A 26,391-nucleotide genomic window follows, 5' to 3' on the forward strand; every position below is an offset into this window, starting at 1 on the left:
CAAGTGCAGAGTCCTGCACTTACAATGGAAAAATCCCATGCACTGCTACAGGCTGGGGACCAATTGGTTAAACTGCAGTTCTGCAGAAAAGGACCTCGGGATTACAGTGGACAAGAAGCTGGATATGAGTAGGCAGTGTGCCCTTGTTGCCAAGAAGGCTAACGACATATTGGGCTGCATTAGTAGGAACTTTGCCAGCAGATTGAGGGAAGTGATTATTCCCCTCTATTAGGCACTGGTGAGGCCACATCTGGAGTATTGCATCCAGTTTAGGGCCTCCCACTACAGAAAGGATGAGGACAAATTGGAGAGAGTCCAGCAGAGGGCAACAAAAATTATTAGGGCGCTGGGACACATATCTTACAAGGAGAAGATGAGGAAACTGGGCTTACTTAGTATGCAGAAGAGAAGAGTGAGGTGGGATTTTATAGCAGCCTTCAACTACCTGAAGGGGGGTTCAAAAGAGGATGGAGGTAGGCTGTTCTCAGTGGTGGCAGATGACAGAACAAGGAGCAACGGTCTCAAGTCACAGTGGGTGAGGTCAGGTTGCATATTAGGAAACACTACTTCACTAGGAGGGTGGTGGAGCACTGGCATGGGTTACCTAGGTAGGTGGTGGAATCTCCATCCTTAGAGGTTTTTAAGGCCCAGCTTGACAAAGCCCTGGCTGGGATGGTTTAGTTGGGAATTGGTCGTGCTTTGAGCAGGGTGTTGGACTAGATGACCTCCTGACGTCTCTTTCAACCCTAATCTTCTATGTCTATGTCTTAGTCCCCTTTGAATATTGCTCAGCATTGGTACCTCACTTTGCCATCTGTACAATGGGGATTTACCGTTTCGCACCTCACAGAAATAAATCTAAACATTAGTTGAAATTCTAAAACAAAACTTGTTTTATCTTTGAAATTCATTTTTTAAAAAATATATGGATATTTTTATTTAAGTTTATTTTATAAAAGTTCACTGGATGTTTTACGTGGAACAATTTTAATCCCTTGCTGTGTGAATTTTTTTTTCCATCTTACTTTTGAGAAAGAGAGATATATTTTCTTCTTTGTTCTTTTAAAAATGTATTAAAAATCCTTTCACATGCACAGAATATTTTTAATTAATGTGAAAATGTAAAAAATGGAAAATCACACTATAAAGACAAAGAAATTAATTAACAAAAATCTTCCAAATTTTCCATTTCCTCAAAATGTTTTCTATTTTTTGATAAGCTCTAATTAATTCATCAAATATTTTAAATATGTTCAGATAAATCAATGGGAAAATCAAACAGATTTTTCACAGTTCATACAGCTAAGCACTTATATGTCTTTGCATGACTGGGGTCTTAAATACATATTCTCTTCAAAATTATAAACTGCACTTCTACTCCTTCAAATCTATTATTTTTCATCCCTCACTGTATTTTTTTTCTTTTTGCCAATGAAACTATAAATGAAATGTTAACTAGGGTCTGTTCTTTTCACAGAGAGAGAAAGGATACATATTGTTCCGCACCTAAGTGTTTTCATGAAGGGTGTCACATATTCAGATATTAAACAAATTGTTTCTTTCTGACATGCACTTACCTACATGCTCCAGTCACAATGTGCTTTCCATGAGGCAGCAGATCTCCAGAAGAAAACAGACCTTGAAAAATTCAGTTTCTGAAAACTTTCTGCTGGTTATTCATTCTCCAAAGCCTTGGAGATGTTCTAATTGTGTGGTCTCCTCACCTTTCTGATGATACAGATTGCTGCAGGATAATTGTTCTGCGTAATCTGCGAAGAGTTGATTCAAGGAGCATTTATAAATTATAGACCCACAGATGTAAGTGATGGTTAAGATCACCTTGAGTGTCTTGCCCATCCTTTTGACTCAGTAGATGGACTGTTTCCTACAGAATCCTCATGTGCTTTCTCCTATCTAATTTTAAATGTCAACAACCTTGATCATGTAACTTTCTAAGGTTTCCCAGTGGGCATTGTTAAAAAGTTAGTGGTATTTCACCATCAAGGCCTTCAACTTTCCTTTCACTGAAGTCTACAGCATATCTTCCAGTGCTTCAAACCAGAGAAGGAATACACCTGGGGTTGTGGTTAAAGCAGTGGAGTGGAGCTCAGAAAACCTTAGCTCAAGTTCTATCCATCTGAAGCAGATCCCCTTTGTGTCTTTGAACAAGTCACTCAGGCAGATTTTTAAATTTGTTTAGGCACCTAGTAGGATTTCATAGAATCATAGAATATCAGGGTTGAAAGGGACCTCAGGAGGTCATCTAGTCCAACCCCCTGCTCAAAGCAGGACCAATTCCCAACTAAATCATCACAGCCAGGGCTTTGCCAAGCCTGACCTTAAAAACCTCTAAGGAAGGAGATTCCACCACCTCCCTAGGTAACCCATTCCAGTGCTTCACCACCCTCCTAGTGAAAAAGTTTTTCCTAATATCCAACCTAAACTTCCCCAACTGCAACTTGAGACCATTACTCTTTGGTCTGTCATCAGGAACCACTGAGAACAGTCTAGATCCATCCTCTTTGGAACCCCCTTTCAGGTAGTTGAAAGCAGCTATCAAATCCCCCCTCATTCTTCTCTTCTGCAGACTAAATAATCCCAGTTCCCTCAGCCTCTCCTCATAAGTCATGTGCTCCAGCCCCCTAATCATTTTTGTTGCCCTCCGCTAGACTCTTTCCAATTTTTCCACATCCTTCTTGTAGTGTGGGGCCCAAAACTGGACACAGTACTCCGGATGAGACCTCACCAATGTCGAATAGAGGGGAACTATCACATCCCTCGATCTGCTGGCAATGCCCCTGCTTATACAGCCCAGAATGCCGTTAGCCTTCTTGGCAACAAGTGCACACTGTTGACTCACATCCAGCTTCTCATCCACTGTAATCCCTAGGTCCTTTTCTGCAGAACTTCTTCCTAGCCATTCGGTCCCTAGTCTGTAACAGTGCATGAGATTCTTCCCTCCTAAGTGCAGGACTCTGCACTTGTCCTTGTTGAACCTCATCAGGTTTCTTTTGGCCCAATCCTCTAATTTGTCTAGGTCCCTCTGTATCCCGTCCCTACCCTCTAGCATATCTATCACTCCTCCCAGTTTATTGTCATCTGCAAACTTGCTGAGAGTGCAGTCCATGCCATCCTCCAGATTATTAATGTAATTTCAAAAGTAACTAGGTGCCAAACACCCATTGGAGTTTTAGGCACCTGGATGCTATTGAAAATCCCTCTAAGTACCCAAATACCTTTACAAATATGGTTTTCTGTGCCTTGGTTTACCCATCTTTAAAATGTAGACAATCATCTTTCTTTCTTATTTATTTAGACTGGTATTTTTAAAGGACCCTAAGGAAGTTAAGCACTCAGCATTCTACAGTTATATGCTCTATCTTAACCACAAGTAACAAGCTCAGTGAAGGAATTACTGGGTGAAAATCTCTAGCCTGTGCTTTGCAGGTGGTCAGAAGTAGATGATGTTAATGATTCCTTCTGACCCCAAAATTTATGTATCTACAAAATCTAATTTATTTTCAAGAACACTTAACTGCTCTAAGCGTCTTTGATAAATCTTAGATTAGAAGGTTTTGGGAGTATATAAAATATGTATTTACAAGGACTAGGAGAATGACTCCTCGCCTCATTTGGGACTTTTAAGTGTATTTAGTAAAGAATATATGTTTCTTTCACTAGATGTTTATTTCTCTGTCAGCAGATCTATATCTGTGGCTACATTCTTTGATCACAAGTCAGTGTGCCAGGAATACTTGAGATGGATTATTTTTGCTATCTGGGGAAATTTCCTTAGGCTAAAATTTCCAAACATGAAGATCTACAATTAAGCATCCACGTGCCTAAGTGACTCACAATGTGACTCAGTCACCTAAGTCCCTGTTTTAGGATTCACTGCAACCCACTAAACTCTGGCCAAAAACTTGGTGCCTATGTTTTCAGGGTCAAATTTCTCTAGGCATCTCTGTTTCTGCCAATGGGTATGGGCAGTCCTGGCTCACTCTAGGAGTCCAGACACCTAACTCCCACATAAGCTCCAGTATGATAGGTGAACTGTCATAAGATAGGCAGGCAAAGACCTATTTAGTGTGCTAGACTTGATCCAATAGGCATGCTCAGTATAAAGTATTAAATAAAGCTTTCATTTTAACAGCATCCCTTCTTCCCTTTCCCTTTAGCTGAAGAGAGTTTATAGAAGAAGAAAAAACCCCTCTTGTTTGACAGTCTCGCAAACGGTATCAAAGATTGTAATAACTGTCCTTTTCGGTAAAAGAAAAGAAGTTGGTTGAGATGAGCTGGAGGTATTGTTATTGCTGCTCTGTTAATATCCTTTAATTGCAGCCAACCTGTGGGATTCAGATGGAGCTGGTGGAGGTGTTGGACTCATCTGTGTCCCTTTCTCTGGCCTGGTCTGGTCCAGACATCTCTCAGGATGAGGACAAAGGAAGCGCAAGGTCCCAGAAGATGTTAGGGGTGGCAGTTATGATGATGAAATTTGCTCCAGTAGCCTCTGTCCGTTCTTCCTTCCCCCCCCCACTTCTTTCTTTAAGGACTCAGAAAGGGGAGCAATGGTTGGAATAGCCCATCCCCTTATTATTTTGTCTACCAATTAGGCCTAATATCCAACACACCAACTTTGGTTCACTAATTTATGGCTCCACATCTCTTGTTTTTAGCAAGCATGATTTCAGCAGTCCATGAATTATATCAACAAGAGCTTTTTGTTTAGACTAATTCAGTCTTTCTGTCTCCCTTTCACACCTTCTCCCATCAAAGTTTGTTATTATAGGTTATTGTGACATCTTATGAACTTTCACATAATTTTTAGAGTGATTTCAAAGTTAGGGTAAATTTTTAGCCCCAGTTATCACAATAAGGTTCAACTCCCTGCTCTCCCTGAAAGGAAAAACAAATATCTGAGCCAGGGTCTCTCACATCTTTCAGGACAGTGTGCTAACCACTGAGATATGGGATATTCCAATGGAAAGCTCTCCTATTGAAGTTGTTCCACTGTGAACTAAATAATTGAAGAGTCATTGGGCCAGAAAGAAACTGTCAATGAGGATGATTTGATAGCTTGGTGGTTTGGGCCTCCATCTCTGAGGTGGGAGACCTGGAGTCTAATCTAGTTTTCCTGCTTCAGTGACAGTGGAGCAGCTTCAACAGTAGAGACTGAGGGAGGGCTACATCAGAATATTACACAGGTCAATGGTTTGGCTACTGGGACACTCCTGTATAAATCCTTTCTCCCTTTGGCATAGGGGGACTGTGACTCTCTGTGCCCCAAAGCAACACCCCGGCACCCCCACATTCACCATTGTCATATAATTATAATATGTTTTGTACAAAAGATGCCTTGTGAGGTATCATTCTAAAAGTCTTGATCTATTGAACAGTAATATCCTGTTGAATTGTATATGCTGTCATTGTATGTGAAGTTATGAAGTTTTGCTATATGTGTGTTACTGAAAGATGTTGTGAAGATGTAACACCCCCCACTAGCCTTTCAGATACAACCGTGCTAATGGACTAGCAACAAAGACAATGGACCATGGAAGAGCTTATCCTAACCTGTGGATGCTTCAGTCAGCCTTTGGACAATGGCTGCCATGACTTATTGGCAGCAGGCAAGGGCTTGTGACCAGATCATATGATACTGAACTCCAGGGGGTGGGGGAGATAGCTCAGTGGTTTGAGCATTGGCCTGCTAAACCCAGGGTTGTGAGGTCAATCCTTGAGGGAGCCACTTAGGGATCTGGGGCAAAATCAGTACTTGGTCCTGCTAGTGAAGGCAGGGGGCTGGACTTGATGACCTTACAAGGTCCCTTCCAGTTCTAGGACATGGGATGGGATATCTCACCTGTATTTTTCCATAAACTGGGATGGGAAATTGGCTTGAAACAAAGGGGTTCCTGCCATATGGAATAAACTATAAAGGGGGGAAGTGACATCACCACAGTGGCCCACTCCCCACACAAGAGAACACTTGGAAACATCTGAGGAATGAAGACTGAACTGGGGGAAGTGCTGGTCCCAGGCTAAACAGATTTCTAGTCTGTATATGGAAGCTTGATGGGCCATTGTACTATCTAACAGGGTGAGACATGGCTTGATTCAAATCCTATGTCATGTATAAGACAGACTGTGTTTATTTCTTAGGTAATCATTTTTGATCTGTTTGCTATTACTTATAATCACTTAAATCTATCTTTCTGTAGTCAATAAATCTGTTTTATATTTTTTAACCTAAATCAGTGTGGCTTGAGTGAAGTGTTTGGGAAAAATCTCAGCTCAGTTAGCAAAGTGCATATTCCTCTCCACATAGAGGGAAGGGCAAAGTGGGTAACTGTAATTCATTCATAATGATCAGGCTTTTGACCAGGGCAGGATGGTACAGCTCTGGAGTCCTCGGCTGGAGACCTGGGGGTATTTTGGATGGAGCTTTTCTATTGTGAGTTCATGCAGTGGCTGGCAAAGCGTTCATGAACACATCTGAGTGTGGCCCCTGCCTGTGGAGGTTGATGTAAGTGCAAGCTTGGAGGGATTTACAGCTTGTCACAATGTCACAGTGCAAGGGGGAACCCAGATTGGTGAGACAGAGGGCTCAGCTGTACCTTAGTTCCAGGTGGCACCCTGAGTGGGGAGAGACACCTATCACAGGGACATTTAACTTGAGTCTCCACATCCGAGGTGAGTGTATGCTAGATGTTGGACTAAAAGCTATAAGGTGAGCATCAGCCATTTTGTGTGGGGCGAGGCAGGTACCTAACTCATTCTCACAAGAATCAGTCATCTGAGTCCCTGGCAAGCCAAGCTAAGCGCCTCCCTGGTGTCTGGACTTAGGAACCTGTTTCTGTGAGAAGACTGGGGCCTAGGACATAACCCTGCTGTCTGCATCTGCCATTGGCTAGCTGAGATGGGGAAGCATTTAGTGTGTTGCCTTTTGAGGATCTCATTTGTAGGCACCTATCTCTTCTCATTCATTATGCAGGATCCTAGGTGCCTAACTCGGCTTTGTGGAGTCCAGTGTTGTTCGAGCAATTTCCTAGACACCTGAAAGTTAGGCAGTGCAGCACTGAGCACTGCAACACCAAAGCCCCTTTGTGGAGATGAGCCCTAAATCTATATTTAGGTACCTAAATAAGAGGCTTGGCTTTCAGAAGTACTGTTTGCACTGGTTTCCGAACAGGATTAGAGGCCTGACTTCATTCACAGAAGTTAACTACAGGTATCAGCATGCCCCTGCTTTCCATAGATCTTGACAGTGCATCATTGTTAAGTGCTAGCAATAATTTGGGCTGAGGTTTTCAAAGGAAACTATGAAATTGAGTTTGGATGTCCAAAGCCCATTTCATTATGACTGGGTGTCAAGCTCCCTTCAGCTTCTTTGAAAAGCCCAGAGTGAGTGAGACTTGGATGCCTTTCCAAGTGATGTGCTGTGTTCCACCACAAAGCTATTGGCTTTGATGTAGGAACCAGAGAAAGGTCCATTGCATCATGAAATCGGACATCCTATGTAACACAGGCCATAGAGTCATGTCAAGCTGCTCCCGATAATTAGTGTTTGGCTAAAGCATCTCACAGAAAGACATCTAGCCTGGATATGAAGGCTTCAAGAGATGGAGAGTCCCCAGCCATGCCAGGGCTGCTTTAGGGAAAATGTTGTCCTAGGCAAACTTGTATTTTGGTGCCCTGGCCCCCACCCATTGCCCCTGATGCCTCCCTGGGACTCTCACCACTCCCCATTGCCCCTGCCCCCCCCCACTGCTTCCCCTGTCTCCAAACCTCCCTGACCCCCTCTGTCTCCCTTGAGAGAGCATGGGGACAGATATTTGTATATGATGGTATGGGCCCCCCCCTGAGGGCTTGAAACACCAATTGCACCACCTCGTCTCTCCACTGTTGAATGTCAGAGCTAACTTTGATTCCATTAAGAGTCTAGTTACAGACTGCTGAGCTGAATTCACTGATGCACCAGCACTGGGGCTCCCCTGCTCTGAGCTGAAATCATAAAAGAGTTAAAGTTATTAAGTGCTGTGTTAACTAGTGGGGGAGCCTGAAGCTATATTGCTAAGCAGCTGGCAGAGCAATTTGTGGGGACGACTGGAGGAGCAACGAGCGGTGCAGAGCCTTGCGGGGACAGTTGGAGCAGCCCAAGGAATGGCGAGCGGAGCTGTTTGCGGGGACAGCTGGAGCGGCTCACAGGTCGTTGAGCGGAGCAGCTTGTAGAGCGGAGCGGTTCATGGGATGGCAGGAAGTGGACTTGCTCATGGTGAAGGCTGCGGTGGAACCCCACGGAGAGACAGCCAGCCTTGGATCACGTAAGGTGCTCCTTAACACCCTGCGTGCCCCCCTTTTACTATGGGGGTGCACTGACCAGGGGCAGAGACTTTGGGGGTTGTTGGACTTTGGGGACTCTGGGTGATTTTTGGGTTGCTGGATTCAAGAACCAAAGGGAAAGGACACAGCCCAATTTGCTGGGGTGGGTTTTTTTGGCTCATGGTTTGTGTTATGAATCCTGTTTGTGGTGTTTTTCCAATTTAATGCTGATGTTGTTTACTTCATGTTATTAAACATTTTCTGCTACACTCAGACTCCGTGCTTGTGAGAGGGGAAGATTTGCCTCTTAGAGGCACCAACGGGGTGGTATGTAATTGTCCCAGGTCCCTGGGTGGGGGCTCGAGCCGGTTTTGCATTGCGTTATTGAAACGGAACCCCTAGATACAGAACCCGGCCCTTGTTGCTGCCAATTTAGATGGGCAGAAGGGTTACATTTTTGGGGGCTCGTCCAGGATTCCCTGGGTCAGTACCCCTCGCAAGCACCTGTTGAGTGTTCCACTGCATTGGGAAACAATTGTGTTTATATTTTGAGGAAATTACTGTTCGTATAATGGCTAATATGTCAGGTTTGTTGGGCCCCGACCCTGCAGCCTCTAGCTCAGGGGCCGCAGCCTCAGCCAATGATTGGGCAAAAGCACTGGGGCAAATATTAGAAAAGGTTGTGCTGTACCATGCTATGTCAAACTCTTGTCATGAGTTAAGATTATTTGCTGGGGCAGAGGAGTTCGAACCCTGGTTGGAGCATACCACTGAAATGCTGCAGGAGTGGGCCGTACCTGATGCAGAAAAGCGGAGATGTCTAATAGAGAGCCTTAGTGGCCCAGCATTAGATGTGATTCGCACCCTGAAGCTCATTGACCCTGGGGTCAGTGTGAAGGACTGCCTAGAGGCCCTTGATCATACCTTTGAGAGCGTAGAGGGCCCTGAAGACAGTTACTGTAAGTTCCTTAATTCCCGACAGCAAAATGGCGAGACGATTTCAGCCTATATACAGAGGCTGGAGAGACTGTTTCAGAGAGCTGTCATGAGGGGAGCAGTGGCTGCTGAACAGATGGATTGGATCAGACTGGCTCAAATTGTAAGAGGAGCTCAGTATCAGAACCCGATTCTACTCAATCTCCATCTAAGAGAACGACGGGAACATCCCCCAAGTTATTCCCAGCTGATAAAGGAGGTCAGAGAAGAGGAAGAAAGGCAGGCTGCCAGTGAGTTTTGGGAAGCCCAAACATTGGAGCCAGACGGCACAACACCACTACAAATGGCCAATGTACTGATGGTGAGCACCACAGAGGAACTTGCCCAACAAATCCAGGTCCTGACAGAATGGATAGCTGAACTGCAAAGCATCATTGACCGAGCTAAGACTTCCAGGAATAAGGAGCCTCTCATAGACTCATAGACTCATAGACTTTAAGGTCAGAAGGGACCATTATGATCATCTGGTCTGACCCCCTGCATGCTGCAGGCCACAAAACCGTCCCTACCCTTCCCTTGACTCTGCTGATGAAGTCCCCAAATCCTGTGTATTAGTGACTTCAATAGGCAGAGAACCCTCCTGCTAGCGATCCCTGCCCCATGCTGCGGAGGAAGGCGAAAAACCTCCAGGGCCTCAGCCAATCTACCCTGGAGGAAAATTCCTTCCTGACCCCAAATATGGCGATCAGTAAGACCCCGAGCATGTAGGCAAGAGTCTCCAGCCTAACCCTTGTTAGCCATTATACTATTTACCTGCCATTGCTCGGTATTCCTCAGCTAATATGTTTTACCATTAAACCATTCCCTCCATAAACTTATCTAACTTAATCTTAAAACCAGACAGGTCCCTCGCCCCCACCGTTTCCCTCGGAAGGCCGTTCCAATATTTCACCCCTCAGACGGTCAGAAACCTTCGTCTAATTTCAAGCCTAAACTTCCCCAAGGCCAGTTTATATCCATTCGTTCTCGTGTCCACATTAGTACTAAGCTGGAATAATTCCTCTCCCTCCCTTGTATTTATCCCTCTGATATATTTAAAGAGAGCAATCATATCCCCCCTCAGCCTTCGTTTTGTCAGACTAAACAACCCGAGCTCCTCTAGTCTCTTTTCATACGACAGGTTTTCCATTCCTCTGATCATCCTAGTGGCCCTTCTCTGCACCCGTTCCAATTTGAGTTCATCTTTTTTAAACATGGGACACCAGAACTGCACACAGTACTCCAAATGAGGTCTCACCAGCGCCTTATACAACAGAAGCAGCACCTCCTTATCCCTACTAGATATACCTCGCCTAATGCATCCCAAGACCGCATTGGCTTTTTTCACCACCATGTCACATTGTCGACTCATAGTCATCCTCCGGTCTACAAGAACCCCTAGGTCCTTCTCCTCTTCCGTTACTTCTAACCAATGCGTCCCCAGCTTGTAACAAAAATTGTTGTTAATCATCCCTAAATGCATCACCTTACACTTTTCACTATTAAATTTCATCCTATTTCTGATACTCCAATTCTCAAGCTCATTCAACTCTCCCTGCATAATATCCCTATCCTCCTCCGAATTGGCAATGCCTCCTACCTTCGTATCATCCGCAAACTTTATCAGTCCACTCCTGCAATTGGTTCCGAGGTCAGTTATAAATAGATTAAATAAAATGGGTCGCAAAACCGAACATTGAGGTACTCCACTTGTAACCTCCCTCCAACCTGACAGGTCACCCTTCAATACGACCCGCTGCATTCTCCCCATTAACCAATTCCTTACCCACCTCTGGATTTTCATATCGATCCCCATCTTTTCCAGTTTAACCAACAATTCCTCATGGGGTACAGTATCAAACGCCTTACTGAAATCCAGGTATATTAGGTCCACCGCATTTCCCTTATCTAGTAAGTCCGTTACTTTCTCGAAGAAGGAGATCAGATTCGTTTGGCACGATCTGCCCTTCGTAAAACCATGTTGTAAGTTATCGCACTTGCCATTAACCTCAAGGTCCTCAACTACTTTCTCTTTCAGAATCTTCTCCAGCACCTTGCACACTACAGATGTTAAACTAACAGGCCTGTAGTTACCCAGATCACTTTTTTTCCCTTTCTTGAAAATAGGAACCACATTAGCTATTCTCCAGTCTAACGGAACCACCCCCGAGTTTACAGATTCATTAAATATTATCGCTAATGGGCCTGCTATTTCCCGCGCCAATTCCTTCAATATTCTCAGATGAACATTGTCCGGTCCTCCCGACTTAGCCCCATTAAGGCATTCGAGTTTTGTTTCTACCTCGGATATGGTAATCCCCCATTCTGTATGCCCCTCTGTCACGGTGCTAGTATCCCTAATCCCTTCATTGGCCTCATTAAACACCGATGCAAAATATTCGTTGAGATATTGTGCCATGCCTAGATTATCTTTAATCTCCTCTCCGGCTATAGTCTTCAGCGGTCCCACTTCTTCTTTCTTTGCTTTCTTCTTATTTATATGGCTGTAAAACCTCTTACTATTGCTTTTAATTCCCCTCGCTAGGTCCAACTCTACATGGCTTTTGGCCTTTCTCACTCTATCTCTACATTCTCTGACTTCACTAAGGTAAGTTTCCTTACTGATCCCTCTCCTCTTCCACTCTTTGTACGCTTTCTGTTTTTTCCTAATCGCCCCTTTGAGTCGGTCGCTCATCCAGCTAGGTCTAAATCTCTTGCTTAGTAATCTTTTTCCCTTTTTTGGGATACAGGCCTCTGACAGATCATGCATCTTTAACTTAAAGTAATCCCAGGCTTTATCTGCCTTAAGATTCTTTAATATGTTTGCCCAATCCACTTCCCTTACCAGTCCCCTTAATTTGTTAAAATTGGCCTTTTTAAAATTATAAACCCTAGTCTTTGATTTAATTCTGTTACTCCTTCCGTGTAGTTTAAACCGGATTAGCTCATGATCACTGGAGCCCAAGTTGTCCCCTACTACCACTTCCTCAACGAGGTCCTCATTACTCACCAAAATCAAATCTAAAATGGCCTCCCCCCTCGTTGGTTCAGCTACCACTTGATGAAGGAATTGATCAGCAAGCACATCTAGGAACATCTGAGCCCTATTATTGCTACTAGCATTTGTTCCCCAATCTATATCCGGGAAGTTAAAGTCCCCCATAATTACACAGTTTCTATTAGTATTTACTTCTCTAAACACATTAAATAGTTCTTTATCCATATCCTGGGTTGATCCCGGCGGTCTATAGCACACCCCAAGCACTATCCCTGGGGAGGCTCTAGTAGTCCTTTTACCCAGTGTGAGTATTGCCCAGATGGATTCCGTGTTATCTATTCCATCAATTATTATTTCTTTACAGCTTATCTCACTATTGACATACAATGCCACCCCGCCACCTTTACCTTTGTTCCGGTCTTTCCTAAACAGCGCATACCCCTCCATACCTGTATTCCAGTCGTGACTGCCGTTCCACCATGTTTCAGTTATTCCTATGATATCTGGTTGCAATTCTTGGACCAAGAGCTCCAATTCCTCCATTTTATTACCTAGGCTTCTTGCATTGGTGTATAAGCACCCTAATGTATGTTGTTTAGACTGTCTCCCATTAGTAAGACTATATGTTACAGGCCTCTTTGTGTCCTTTCCCCCTCTCCTTCTTATGTCCAATCTCATCTCCCCGGCTATATCTCCTCTTATCTCACTCACCTTTTCAATGTTGGAATCTGGCGTGGAGATTAACTGTACATCTCCCAACCGTCTCCCCAAACTTCCTAGTTTAAAGCTCTTTTGATAAGATGAGCCAGCCTCCCTCCCAGAAGTCTATTTCCTTCCCTACTCAGGTGAAGTCCATCCCGCGAGAACAGCTGTCTGTCCCCGAAAGCGTCCCAGTGGCCATACATCCCAAAGCCCTCCTTATAGCACCACTCCCTTAGCCAACTATTTATTCTCACAATCCTATCAGCCCTTTGCTGCCCTTCCCTAGGAACAGGCAGAATCCCACTAAAGATAATCTGAGCCTCTATCTCCTTAAGCGTCTTCCCCAGCCTGGCAAAATCTCCCTTGATTCTCTCTAAGGAGAACCTAGCCGTGTCATTCGTTCCTTTTCAACCGCAGGTCCACATCGCGTATCTTCGTGCCTGGCAGACAGCACACCCTTCTGTTCTCCGGGTCCGCCCTGGTCACAGGCCTGTCCAATCTCCTCAGTAAAGAGTCTCCAATTACATACACCTGCCGTTGCTTGGCAACAGTGCGATCTAGTAATCTAGTATCTGATCCCTGTAGTCCTGACCTGTGTCTGTTCCTATCTTCTCTTATGCTCCCCCTTGTGCCTTCCTCTATCCTCTGGGGGCCCAGGTTATGCGCTGTCTCCATCAACACCTCCCCTCTCTCTATCGGACTAGCAGCTCTTCTCTTCTTCCTCACCCTCCCACCTTCTGTCACCACCTGCTGCCCCTCCACCTCGTTATCCAAACACCCAAACCTGTTCCTGAGTTCTATTCCCCCCTCACTGGCCCTCCTTTTCCTTGGCCTGCTTCTCACAGTCACATGCTTCCACTTCCCTTGTTCTCCCCCTTCCATTCCCCTCTCACTGTCGTCTACTTCTGCCTCCTCCTGCACCCTAGAGCATTCCCCTTCAGCCCCTCCTTACCTGTCCTCCATCAGCTGCTCAACCCCCCACCTAAACTCCACCAGGGTATCTACCTGCATCTCCAGCCCCTTAATCTTTTCCTCCAGTAACACTATAAGGCGACACTTCATACAAACATACCTGTGTTCCAGCTCCCCTGCTAGGACTATATACATACCACAGCTTCCACATGCAGCCATCTGCATTATGTCCGCTGCTGCTTGGCTCATGGCTGCTGCAGTCTCTGCCTGCAGCACCTGGGGACAAAGAGCACACAACACACCGCACCCTCCTGCCTCCCCTTAACCTCCCCCTGCAAACTCCCTCTCAAACTCCCCTGTTAGCCGTCCTGTTTGCTGCCTCCGGTGCTGATGGAGAAGTCAGCATTTAGAGCCACCGTCCCACCTGGGCAAAGGGGGAAAGGACAATCCTTCTGCTACCGATGTGGTCAGGATGGACACAATGCTGCCAAGTGCCATAATGAAGAAACCCCCTCCTTAGTGTATGGAAAGCTGAGGATCAGTTGGGAGAGATCTGGTAGCTGCCAGAGAGTCCGGGGACAGGGACCACCCAGGCCTGCAGGATTTGAAGATTCCCCCAGAAAAGACCATCCAGCTAAGATCCCCGCAGGACTGATAGGGCCTCGAGCAGACGTCATGGTGAGGATTGAAGGGGTGGAGTGTAAAGCCGTGCTTGACACTGGATCTCAAGTGACTATTATATTTCAGTCATTCTACCAACAGATGCTTAGGCACCTGCCTATACAGCCACTGACTGGCATTGGTCTGTGTGGCCTCAGCATGGTTGAATACCCTTACCAAGGGTATGTCATAGTGCACCTGGAATTCCCAGAGGAGGTTGCTGGGGTAAGAGAAGAGGTGGACACAGCTGCATTAATATGCCCTGACCCTAAAGGGACCTCTGATGTGTCCGTGCTGATAGGGACCAACTCCAGTCTCTTCAAGGTGCTCGCGGATTACTGCAAACGACAGGCTGGATACCAGTACCTGAATACCCTGATGATCCATACGCTTTGTGCTGAAACCTATAGGAAGATTGAGGGTGCTAAAAAGGAGACATCTGAGCTACCGATTGGGGCACTGAAGTACATGGGCACAACCCCCTTAATAGTGCCTGCAAGGACGGAGCAAGAAGTGCTTGTCATGAGTACCCGGCTGAAAGGCAGTAAAGGGGCATTAACAATGGCAGAGCAGCCAGTTGAAGGAGAGCTCCCGGAAGGAGTGCTGGTCTCCAGTGGAGTCATAACCCTCCCTGCTGAAGCCCAGGAAAAGGTGACTATACTGATTGCTAATGAAACAAGTCGAGATGTTTTTGTGAAGCAAGGACAAAAGATAGCAGACCTCTTTGAGACTGAATCAATTGTAAAACCCCAGTGTGAGACTCAAGTTCTGACAATAGACCCAGCGAAGTTTGACTTTGGAGATTCACTGTTGTCCGAGGAGTGGAAAGATTGCCTGAGGAGGAAACTTTGTGAAAGATCCAAGGTGTTCTCATTGCATGAGTGGGATGTGGGATGTGCAAAAGGAGTAGAGCACAACATCAGACTACATGACTCTCGACCTTTCAGGGAGAGATCTAGGAGGATTGCCCTCTCTGAGATGGAAGATGTGCGACAACACCTTCAGGAGCTGGCTGTGAATGGCATCATTACAGAGTCCCGCAGCCCATACGCCTCACCCATTGTGGTGGTCCGTAAAAAGAATGGGAAAATCCGGATGTGTATTGACTACCGCACCCTAAACTGTCGTACTGTGGTTGACCGGTACACAATGCCCCGAGTCCAAGATGCCTTAGACTGTTTTCTGAGAAGCCAGTGGTTCTCTGTGTTGGATCTTTGGAGTGGATACTACCAGATCCCTCTGGGTGAAGAAGATAAGGAGAAGACAGCCTTCATCTGCCCATTAGGGTTTTATCAGTTTGAACACATGCCCCAAGGGATTTCTGGAGCACCTGCCACATTTCAACATCTTATGGAGAAAGTTGTGGGAGACATGAACTTACTGCAAGTGTTAGTTTATTTGGATGACCTGATTGTGTTTGGAAGAACCTTGGAGGAGCATAAAGAAAGTCTTCTTAAAGTGCTTGATAGGTTAGAGGATTATGGTTTGAAGCTTTCAATTGACAAATGCCAATTCTGCGGGACCTCAGTGAAGTATGTGGATCACATCGTGTCCCAAGAGGGTGTGAGTACTGATCCCAATAAAATAGAAGCACTCACTACATGGCCATGTCCAAGACTACAGGGAACTCAAGACCTTTCTTGGATTTAGTGGCTACTACCGCAGATTTGTGAAAAACTATGCTACGATTGTAAAACCTCTGAATGATCTTACCAGGGGATATGAGTCCAGCAAGAACAAATCTAAGACCAAGAATAAGGGGAGGTTCCCAAAGCCTCCTGTGCAGAGACACTATGGCCCCTTCAAACCATTTGGGCCACGGTGGGATGAGAGATGTGAAAGGGCTTTTCGAGAAATCATTACTTGCCTAACTCATGCTCCGGTCCTAGTCTTTGCTGACCCAAGCAAGCCATTTATCCTGCATACTGATGCCAGTTTGGAGGGTCTGGGAGCAGTACTGTACCAGGAAGTGGAAGGAAAATGTAAACCTGTAGCCTTTGCCAGCCAAGGACTGTTTGATAGTGAAACGCGGTATCCCACCCACAAGCTGGAGTTCTTGGCCTTGAAATGGGCCATCACTGAGAAATTTTGAGACTACTTGTATGGTGCTCAGTTCCAGGTGTGGACAGACAACAACCCACTGACCTATGTGTTAACAAGTGCTAAGCTGGATGCTACAGGGCAAAGATGGGTGGCCGCTTTGGCTAGCTATGACTTCAGCATTCAATACCGATCAGGGAGAAGCAATGTAGATGCAGATGCATTGTCGAGGTGTCCACAGGCACCAGGAGTTGCTGTGATACCCACAGATGGAGTGAGGGCTATTTGCAGTGTGAGTCACCGAGAGCCAGAGGCCCATAAGAGTCTTCATGGATGTGCTGCAGAAGCTTTGGGCCTGCCCCCTGAATGCGTGCCTTCTGCTTCAGTGAACTATATTGCATTGGACCAATCTCCTTTGCCCATGCTCAATGCGGCTGACTGGCAGGAAGCCCAGCTGCAAGATATTGACATTCATGATACACTACTTGCCAAAAGGGAGGGGCAAAGCCCAGCTGTGGTTGTCCCACCTAACCCAGAGGGTAAACTACTATTGAGAGAATGGACCATACTAAAACTGATTCAGGGAGTGCTACACCGAGTGACCACAGACCCTTTACAAAAGCAACGAGCACAGCTAGTGCTGCCAAAAGAATACAGAGCCTGGCCATGAGGGCCCTGCATGATGACTTTGCACATTTAGGGATGGAGAGGACCCTGGAACTTGTTCGTAGTATGTTCTATTGGCCTCAGATGGCTGAAGATGTTTGCAGGAAATGTGAGACCTGCGCTCGATGTGTTCAAAGGAAAACTCTGCCCACGAGGGCTGCATATCTGAAGAACATCACCGGCAACAAACCTCTGGAGCTGGTATGCATTGATTTCTTGTCTTTAGAAGTAGACAAGAGGAATATTGGGAACATTCTAGTAGTGACTGACCATTATACGCGATATGCGCAGGCATATCCTACACGTTATCAGAGGGCCACCACTGTTGCTTGAGTACTGTGGGAGAAATATTTCTCAGTTTATGGATTTCCAGCCCGGATACACTCGGATTGGGGCGGGAATTTGAGAGTCACCTTGTGAAGGAGGTGCTGAGGATAGCGGGAAATAAAAAGTCTAGGACAACGCCTTATCACCCGCAAGGTGATCCTAAGCCAGAGAGGTTCAACCGAACCCTATTAGATATGTTGAGGACTTTGCGGCCAGAGCAGAAGGCAACCTGGAGCCAACATATCACATTTCTGGTGCACGCCTACAATGCCACAAAGAATGATGCTACAGGAGTCACCCCATATCTCTTAATGTTTGGGCGAGAACCAAGATTACCCATAGACCTGTGCTTTGGTGTATCAGAGGATGGAGATAGCTATGAAACTCATCAGCAATATGTATCCCGACTAAGAGAAAAGCTGCGGGATGCTTATCACTTAGCTACATCTGCGGCTCGGAAGAACGCAGACCGCAACAAACAGCGATATGATGCTAAGGTATGTCTGCAAGAGCTCCAGCCGGGGGACAGAGTCCTGCTGTGAAATTTGGGTATTGCTGGCAAACACAAGATAGCTGACAGATGGAAGGCAGTACCTTACTTGGTCATGGAAAAGCTAGGAGACCTGCCGGTCTACAAAATCAAACCTGAATAGGGTCCAGGGCAGACAAAGACAGTGCATAGAAATCTTTTGCTCCCTGTGGGGGAATTGGTAGGCACCCCTTATGAGATGGGCCACAACAGGGCAACCAGGCAGAACGAAGGTGCTGGACCAAAGCTGCCTTCCAACGTGGACAGCCAGCCCCCTGCAGCTAACCTATCCCTGTGCAGCACATCCGAGAGTGAGTCTGAGGAGGAAGACACAACCATGGTGTATCCTGGGATGGAGACAAGATTTCAGTCTCGATCAGCTGAATCAAAAGAGAGCTCCTCCTCTTCCGCACTAAACCCCATGGCAAAAGTATTTAGGCCCATTCCTGACACCCCTGAGCCACTGGTGGGACTCCCATGTGATGACACACACAGGTTATTGAACAGTGGAGACATACAGGTGGAGGATGTCCTGGGCACCTTGGACCCTCCACTGTTAGAACTAGAAATGCAGGGGCCTATGCCAGTAGCCGAGGGGCCCTCAAAGAAAATCTCTCCATCTGTCGTTCAAGAGGTTGTCCCCCCTACCACGGCAACAGAGATTCTCAATAGACGAGAAAGGGTAATAAGACCAGTAAAATGGTTGACTTATGATGCACCTGGGGTGACTAGTGAGGAACCAATATGCTTAGCACACAGGCTTCTGGAAGCTAAAGTGGGCTATCTGAGGCCCTTTGGAGGGAACCAGTGAGTTGGTATAATAGGGAGTGTGATTTGTCGGGACAACAAATTCTCGGCTTGGGGGAGGATGTAAGCAGAGTCAGGATGAGCTCTACCCTGACATCTGGTGGTGAATTATGGTGAGTGTGGAAAAGAACTCCAGGGGCTGATCTTGTTTGCATAGGCACACCCACCCGTGTGGCATGAAACAACAGCAACTGAAAGTGGTTACTTTGGCTGGTGTGGGATCCCCAGTTTCTCTGTTATTGGAGCAGGAAAAATAAAGTTTTGTTACCCTGATTCTGTGAATCAAGGCCAGTGAAACTGTTGTATGACAGAAGGACTGAGTGAGTCCTTCACCATTACCTAAGTAGCACTTGCTTGACAAGGGGCCTGGGTTACAAAACCCAGTGAATTGAGAGAGGATGGGGACAGGTATTTGTATATGATAGTATGGGCCCTCTCTGAGGGCTTGAAACAACACCACCACCACCACCACCACCTTCTCCTTCTCTACTATTGAATGTCAGAGCTAACTTTGATTCCATTAGGAGTCTAGTTACTAGCTGCTGAGCTGAATTCACTTTGGGCCAATGGTGCACCGGCACTGGGGCTCCCCTACTCTGAGCTGAAATCACAAAAGAGTTAAAATCACAAAAGAGTTAAAAGAACAGGAGTACTTGTGGCACCTTAGAGACACACAGCCCACTTCTTCAAAGTCCACGAAAGCTTATGCTCTAATAAATTTGTTAGTCTCTAAGGTGCCACAAGTACTCCTGTTCTTTTTGCGGATACAGACTAACACGGCTGCTACTCTGAAAAGAGTTAAAGTTCTTAAGTGCTGTGTTAACTAGTGGGGGAGCCTGAATCTATATTGCTAAGCTGCTGGCGGAGCAGCAAGCTGCGGGGAGCCTTGCGAGGACGGTTGGAGCGGCCCCAGGAACGGTAAGCGGAGTTGTTTGCGGGGACGGCTGGAGCGGCTCACAGGTTGCAGAGTGGAGCGGTTCATGGGACGGCAAGAAGTGGACTGGTTTGTAGTGAAGGCTGCAGTGGAACCCCATGGAGAGACGGCTGGCCTCGGATCACATAAGGTGCCCCTTAACACCCTGCGTGCCCCCCCTTTTACTCTGGGGCTGCACTGACCGGGGCAGGGACTTTGGGGGTTGTTGGACTTTTGGGATTTTGGGTGATTTTTGGGTTGCTGGATTCAAGAACCAAAGGGAAAGACACAGCCCAATTTGCTGGGGTGGGTTTTTTTTGCTCATGGTTTGTGTTATGAATCCTGTTTGTGGTGTTTTCCCAATTTAATGCTGATATCATTTACCTCATGTTATTAAACATTTTCTGCTACACTCAGACTCCGTGCTTGTGAGAGGGGAAGTATTGCCTCTTAGAGGCACCCAGGGGGTGGTATGTAATTGTCCCAGGTCACTGGGTGGGGGCTTGAGCCGGTTTTGCATTGCGTTATTGAAATGGAACCCCTAGATACAGAAGCCGGCCCTTGTTGCTGCCAACTTAGGTGGGCAGAAGGGTTACACTAATGAAACATTAAGTCTATGTCTACACTACCCCAGAGTTCAGACTACAGGAGAGTAAATGGCTAATCTCCATACATACCCATCTATCTATCTATTGATCTAATTGGCCTTCATCAATGTAAAATCTGACCCAAAAAGTTCTTGGATTGAACCTGATCCAAAAACAGCTGAAGTGAATGTATTTGGGCATTTGTATCTGGCCCCATATGAATTTCCACCCTTTCTCTGATATGTTACATGCTTTAGATTGCACCTCAGTCATTAAAACAGAACAGCTGGGGTCTTGCTTTGTGTATCTCTGGTTCAGGAATTCCAGTGGGGTTACAGAGACTGGGTCCCAGAGATGCCAAGCGAGGGTTGAAATGAAGGTTCAGTCTAATTAAGTGTTTTTATTTCACTGTGTCAGCCTCCAGAAAGCTGAACTCTGATCAACAGTGGGTGGATGCTAGCTACTCTCTTTGCTATGTGATTTAGAACATGGGAATAGGTGGTTTGGAGTCCAACCACAATTCTAAATCTGATTAATTTTGGAGGAACTGCTGATTTTTGGATTATGTCCTCATTTGTTGCTCAAAGGGAATCAAGTAAGTTACCAGGACAATCTGTTCTATACTCGGGTCCGAGCAGTTTTCAACCATGAGCATTTTAAAATATGGTTATGGTTATGGAAAAGGTTATGCAAAAATAGACCTTCTTATTGAACAGATATGTCCATATTCAGAATTGTATATGCTGACTATACTTACTATTATTCTGATTAGATAGATAGATATTCAATGCCAACACAACTATGAGAGGAGAGGAAATCTATTGTTTTATACAATAGCTGTACAATTACAAACCTTTGTTACTTCGGACACTGCCTGAGCAGAGAAATTCCATCATAGCTCTCAGATGCTAGAATGAGATTTGCAGAGCATTTGTGACTGTGAGTGTATGTTTGTGCCAATGTGGAATTGTGAGGGTGTATGTGAGTGTGTGCATGTTTATATGTGTGAATGTCACTGTGAGGATGTTTCCTTTCCTTTCTGTGTGTGTGAGAGAGTGTGCATATATGAGTGAGATTTTTTGTGATTTTGTATATATTACTGTGAGATGTGTGAGGTGTATTTATATGTGTTGTGTTGTTTCTTAGGCATTTACCTGTGTGCATGAAAGAGCAAGTGTGTTTGTTAATGCATGTGTCATGGAGTATTTGTGTGTGTGAAGGTTTGAGTAACTGTGATTGTATGTGAGAGACTTTGTGTGAGAGCATTTGTGTGAATGTTTGTGTATAGGTATGTTTGGATTTCATTGTCTAAATATGAACTTTTCTATGATACCTGAAATATATATGTACCAAAAGAAATACATTAAATAATTGGATTTAATTACTACCCTGCAAAAAAAATTAGAAGTTAAATGGATGGAGAGTTCTAAGAAAGAAAGAAAGAAAGTAGAAGCGCTGTGGTGATGCTGATCGTTTTCCCTTAGGCTCCTTTAACTTAGGCTCCAGCTGTAATTGTTATTTATTATTATGTTGGTGGTGATGCTGGTTATAAGACTGATAATGATGGTGATTCTACCATCTGCAGGCAAATTCTAGCTCTCTCAAGGAGATGACCAACAGCACCACAGTGGTGGAGTTCCGGCTGCTGGGGTTCCATAGCCTTCCTGGCTGGCAGACCCTACTCTTCATTGTGTTCTTGGTCATCTACATCCTAACCATCACAGGGAACATTGTCATCATCTTGGTAGTGAGGCTGGAACCCCGGCTCCACTCACCCATGTACTCCTTCCTCCAGAACCTCTCCTTTCTGGAGATCTGCTACACCAGCACCATCATGCCCAAGATGCTGTCCAACCTACTGGTAGAGAAGAAGGCCATCACATTTGCTGGATGCATGGCACAGCTCTATTGCTTTGTCTTCCTGGGGGCCACTGAGTGCTTCCTCCTGGCGGTGATGGCTTACGACAGGTACCTCGCCATATGTTACCCATTACACTACACAGTGGCTATGAGTAATGCGTCTTGTACCCGCCTGGCCATGGTCTCCTGGGTGACTGGCATCTTCACCGGGCTCTTACCCTGCTTGCTAATCTCCAGGCTCCCTTTCTGTGGCTCCAATCAGATTAAACACTTCTTCTGTGATATCCCTCCATTGCTCAAGCTCTCCTGCTCAGACACCTCCACTACTGAGGTCATCATATTCATTCTCTCCCTCCTGGTCCTTGTCAGCTGTCTGCTGCTGACCCTAGTGTCTTACCTCTTCATCATTCTCACCATCCTGAAGATCCCCTCCTCCTTTGGGAAGAGGAAGACCTTCTCCACCTGTGGCTCACACCTGGCCGTGGTGGCCATCTACTATGGCACCATGATCTCCATGTATGTCCGCCCTACCTCCAGCCTGCCCTCGGAGCTCAATAAGATTGTCTCTGTGTTTTACACCATCATCACCCCACTCCTGAACCCCATCATCTACAGCCTGAGGAACAAGGACTTCAGGGATGCTTTAAAGAAAGTAATCAGCAGGCAGTGCAGTCTGCACAGAGTGTAAATAAATATAAGAGGTTGGAGGTCGGATTCTGGCTTACGCTGAGGGACCTTTATACCAAACTGGGTGCATAAAAGTGAGTGTAAATTACAATTACATCACTTTCATTTTCTTGTACACTGCCAGAATACTGTAAAAGGGCCTCAGTGATTATCTAGCTATCCTCTTACAAACCCCTCTATTGTTGAAAAATTGAATCTTTTTTGTATAAAGTTTACCCAAATAAATCCACACATTCCAAAGTTACACAATCTGAACGTTTGCTGTGGTGATTTACCTACTTGATTTTTGATTTTATATGTTGTCTCATTTTTCTTTTTATTGGTTTATTTCATTATCATGCAGTCTGAGCACCTTGAAATGCTTCACCAATAACCATGCTTCTCTTATTTGTAATATTTTATTCTAAGTGTCAAGGAGTAACTGCTTGACACGGATACACTAATATTTCTAATTAGAATTTCTTTTTTTGTCATAAATGAAACAAATAGGAAAAATCTATCATTAAAACCAAATTAGCCTAATTTAATACCACAATGTTTTTTTTTTTTTCCTGTGGACACTTCTTATGAACCAAGATACACCAAATTCACTTCACATAAGACACCTAAGAGACACCGGTATCCCCCTATGCTTGTACAGCCCACTTCACCATAGTATCCCAGCATCTCACTACCATTAATGTGTTTATCCTCTCACCACCCCCAGGCTGGTAGGGAAGAGATATTATCCTCATTTTATAGATGGGGAACTGAGTCACCAAGAGACAAGGGCCCAGAGTTTTAAAAGTATTTTGGCACCTAAATAAACAGATAGGAGCACAGTGGGAATTTTAAAAGCACCTAGACAGGTTGGGTGCCTAAATCCCATTGAAATCAGTTGGAGTTTGGCCCCTATATCACTTACAACCAGATTTGTAGAGGTATTCGGGCAATTAGTGGGAGTTTTCAAAAGCACCTATGATCAATTTTAATGAGAGTTAATCTCCTAGTCATGTCTGAAAATCCCAGTAGGTGCCTATCTGTTTCTTCAGGCACCTAATGTCTTTAAAATCAGGTTCTAAGTGACTGGGCCAGGTCACACAAAGAGTCTGTGACAGAGTAACGGATGGGACATGGGCATCTTCAGTCCTAAGTTAAAACCCTAAACACTGAAGTGCATGGTTTTTCTGCCTGACACCAACAATTTAAGATCAGTGCAGGCCTGGGACTGAGCAGGTGACTTAATTTGAACTAATGATTTGAGCAGGTGACTTACATTTCCATTTTAGTAAAAGAAGGCATTCCTAGAGATTGACATGTGTTGCTATATAGCAGTGACAGTGGCCATATGTCCTTTTCACACACAGTCCTTGCCAGTGTGTCTCAACCAGGCCATGTAGAAGCCACTAATTCTTAGAGTGCAGCAGGGTGGAATGTTGTTGGTGCTCAGCTGTCTCAACAGCTCAGTACTTCTGTCCTTGGAGCTCCGGTGATATTAGCACCAGCAGAGAGTGCAGCTTGTTAATTCAGTAGACCTTGAAGACTCTCATAGAGAAAGACCACAGGTACAGTTCGGTGACAAAGGCATTTGGCCAGGTTTATTGCCTAGAAGACGTAGCCCTAATGATTTGCACAAATACATTGAAAAATGAGTGCTCTGTGCCAAGGAGCGGCTCAGTCAGCAGTGGGAATCTCTGCTGTCCCCTCAGCCACACAAAGGGTTAAGGCAAGGTCCCCCAACATTTATAGACTGAGTCAAACAACTGGGATGCACATCTTACGTACCACTTTACATGTTTCATGACATCTGTTTGTTACCTTCCCTTGTTCCTTACATCTTGGACACAACATCTCTCTTCCTTGTTCTGTGAAACCATCTTATCTTCTATTAGATTGGGGCATATCTGTACAAGCCTTCTGAAATGTATTTACATAAATATCTAATGCTTAATACTTTTAGGAATGCCTATGTTTTAGCAATGTGAGCAGCAACTTTGCCAAGTTCATGTGCTGGACAATTACATTTTAAGCATCTGCTTCAATATGTGGCCTGAATTGGTTCCCAGCCTCTGGTTTAGACCTTAGATCTTGCTCCAGGCCCAGTGCTCCAGGCTCTCTCGCTACTACATAGGGAAATTCTGATACTTTGATACTTCAAAAAAGGCCATTTTGGGGGGGTGGGAAGGATGGAGGTGGTCAAGATGTTCCCACAATTTTTGATTCAGAAATGTCAAAACATTTCATTGTTACCGAAAAGAAACATGTAATTTTGGTTTGTTGACCAGAACTGAAATGTTTTGTCTTGAGTCACTTCAATATGAATAACATCTTCCTATTGATTCATACTGTCTTATGGGAGTTATATCTCCAGTCATAGAATCATAGAATGGCAGGACTGGAAGGGACCTTGAGAGGACTTCTAGTCCAGTCCCCTGCACTCAAGGCATGGCTAAGTATTATCTAGACCATACCTTATATTAACAGAGATTTCACAATCTCCTTAGACAATTTATTTTAGTGCAATATCTCATGCCTGCCTTCTTTGCTATTGGCTGGGCTGGGCTCCCTGGCAAGACTGCAGGAGTGCACAAAGGGAAATGTAGTCTGGCCAAGGACCCTGGTATATCAGGGAGAATGGACACCTGAATTACAACTCCCATCAGGCAAGTGGAATAATAGGGAAATACAGTTCATGGCTTCCAAGGCCAGATGTGACCAATGTTATTATCTAGTCTGACCTCTTGTATAACACAAGACATTATTTCCCCAAACATAATTTCTCTTTGAACTGGACCATTTATTTAATAACTAAATAAATCTGAGCTTGATTTTAAAATTCCAGTGATGGAAAAGCCAACATAACCTTTCTTAAATTGTGGGTTAATTATTCTCACTCTTAAAATTGCATGCTTAATTTCCAGTCTGAAATTTGTCTAGCTTCAATAAAGATTAATGTTAAATCAATTTTATTTTGAGCAGATTCAAAACAAACTATTTTAGTTCATGTCCACAAATCAAAACATTTTGATTTGCACTGAATAGCACTTTTTGTTTTGAGTTTTACAATGGAAAACAGAAAAAAAAATCAGCAAAATTGAAGTTGTCTGCAAAAAAAAAATTAAATTTTATGGAAAATGCATTTTCCACAGAAAAATTCCAACTAGCTTTATTAATTATCCCTGGTCCATTCAGTTCTAGACTTTCTCTGAGACCACCAAAAAAGAAAACAACCAGTGTCAGATTTGACAATGATGTTGTGATGTAGACATCAAATCCCACTGGGCAATAGACTAGGAAAAGTCCCAGCTTACCCAGGGTCAAAGTTCCTCATAGCAAACATGACTAGCAGTTGGTTCTCAAACCAACATTCCCTGATTCTTTGTTATGTACAATTAATGAAGCAATAATTATGGCTGAGATTTTAAGTGAG

At 44.9% G+C, this 26,391-nt stretch overlaps 1 protein-coding gene across 1 annotated transcript; it reads left to right on the forward strand.

The window, feature by feature from the left end:
* Positions 1-22,041: 22,041 nt before the first annotated feature.
* LOC117885439 (olfactory receptor 11L1-like) lies at positions 22,042-22,983 on the forward strand. Its single transcript, XM_034786747.1, has one exon. It carries the CDS (start codon positions 22,045-22,047, stop codon positions 22,981-22,983), a length of 939 nt encoding a protein of 312 aa, XP_034642638.1. The 5' UTR covers positions 22,042-22,044.
* Positions 22,984-26,391: the final 3,408 nt, after the last annotated feature.

The sequence above is a fragment of the Trachemys scripta genome, chromosome 12, assembly GCF_013100865.1.
Source record: "Trachemys scripta elegans isolate TJP31775 chromosome 12, CAS_Tse_1.0, whole genome shotgun sequence".
Classification (NCBI taxonomy): Eukaryota; Metazoa; Chordata; order Testudines; family Emydidae; genus Trachemys; species Trachemys scripta.

What these genes read in the sequence shown, in the direction of transcription:
- LOC117885439 (XM_034786747.1), top strand. Translation starts at nt 22,045, where the DNA reads ATGACCAACAGCACCACAGTGGTGGAGTTCCGGCTGCTGGGGTTCCAT.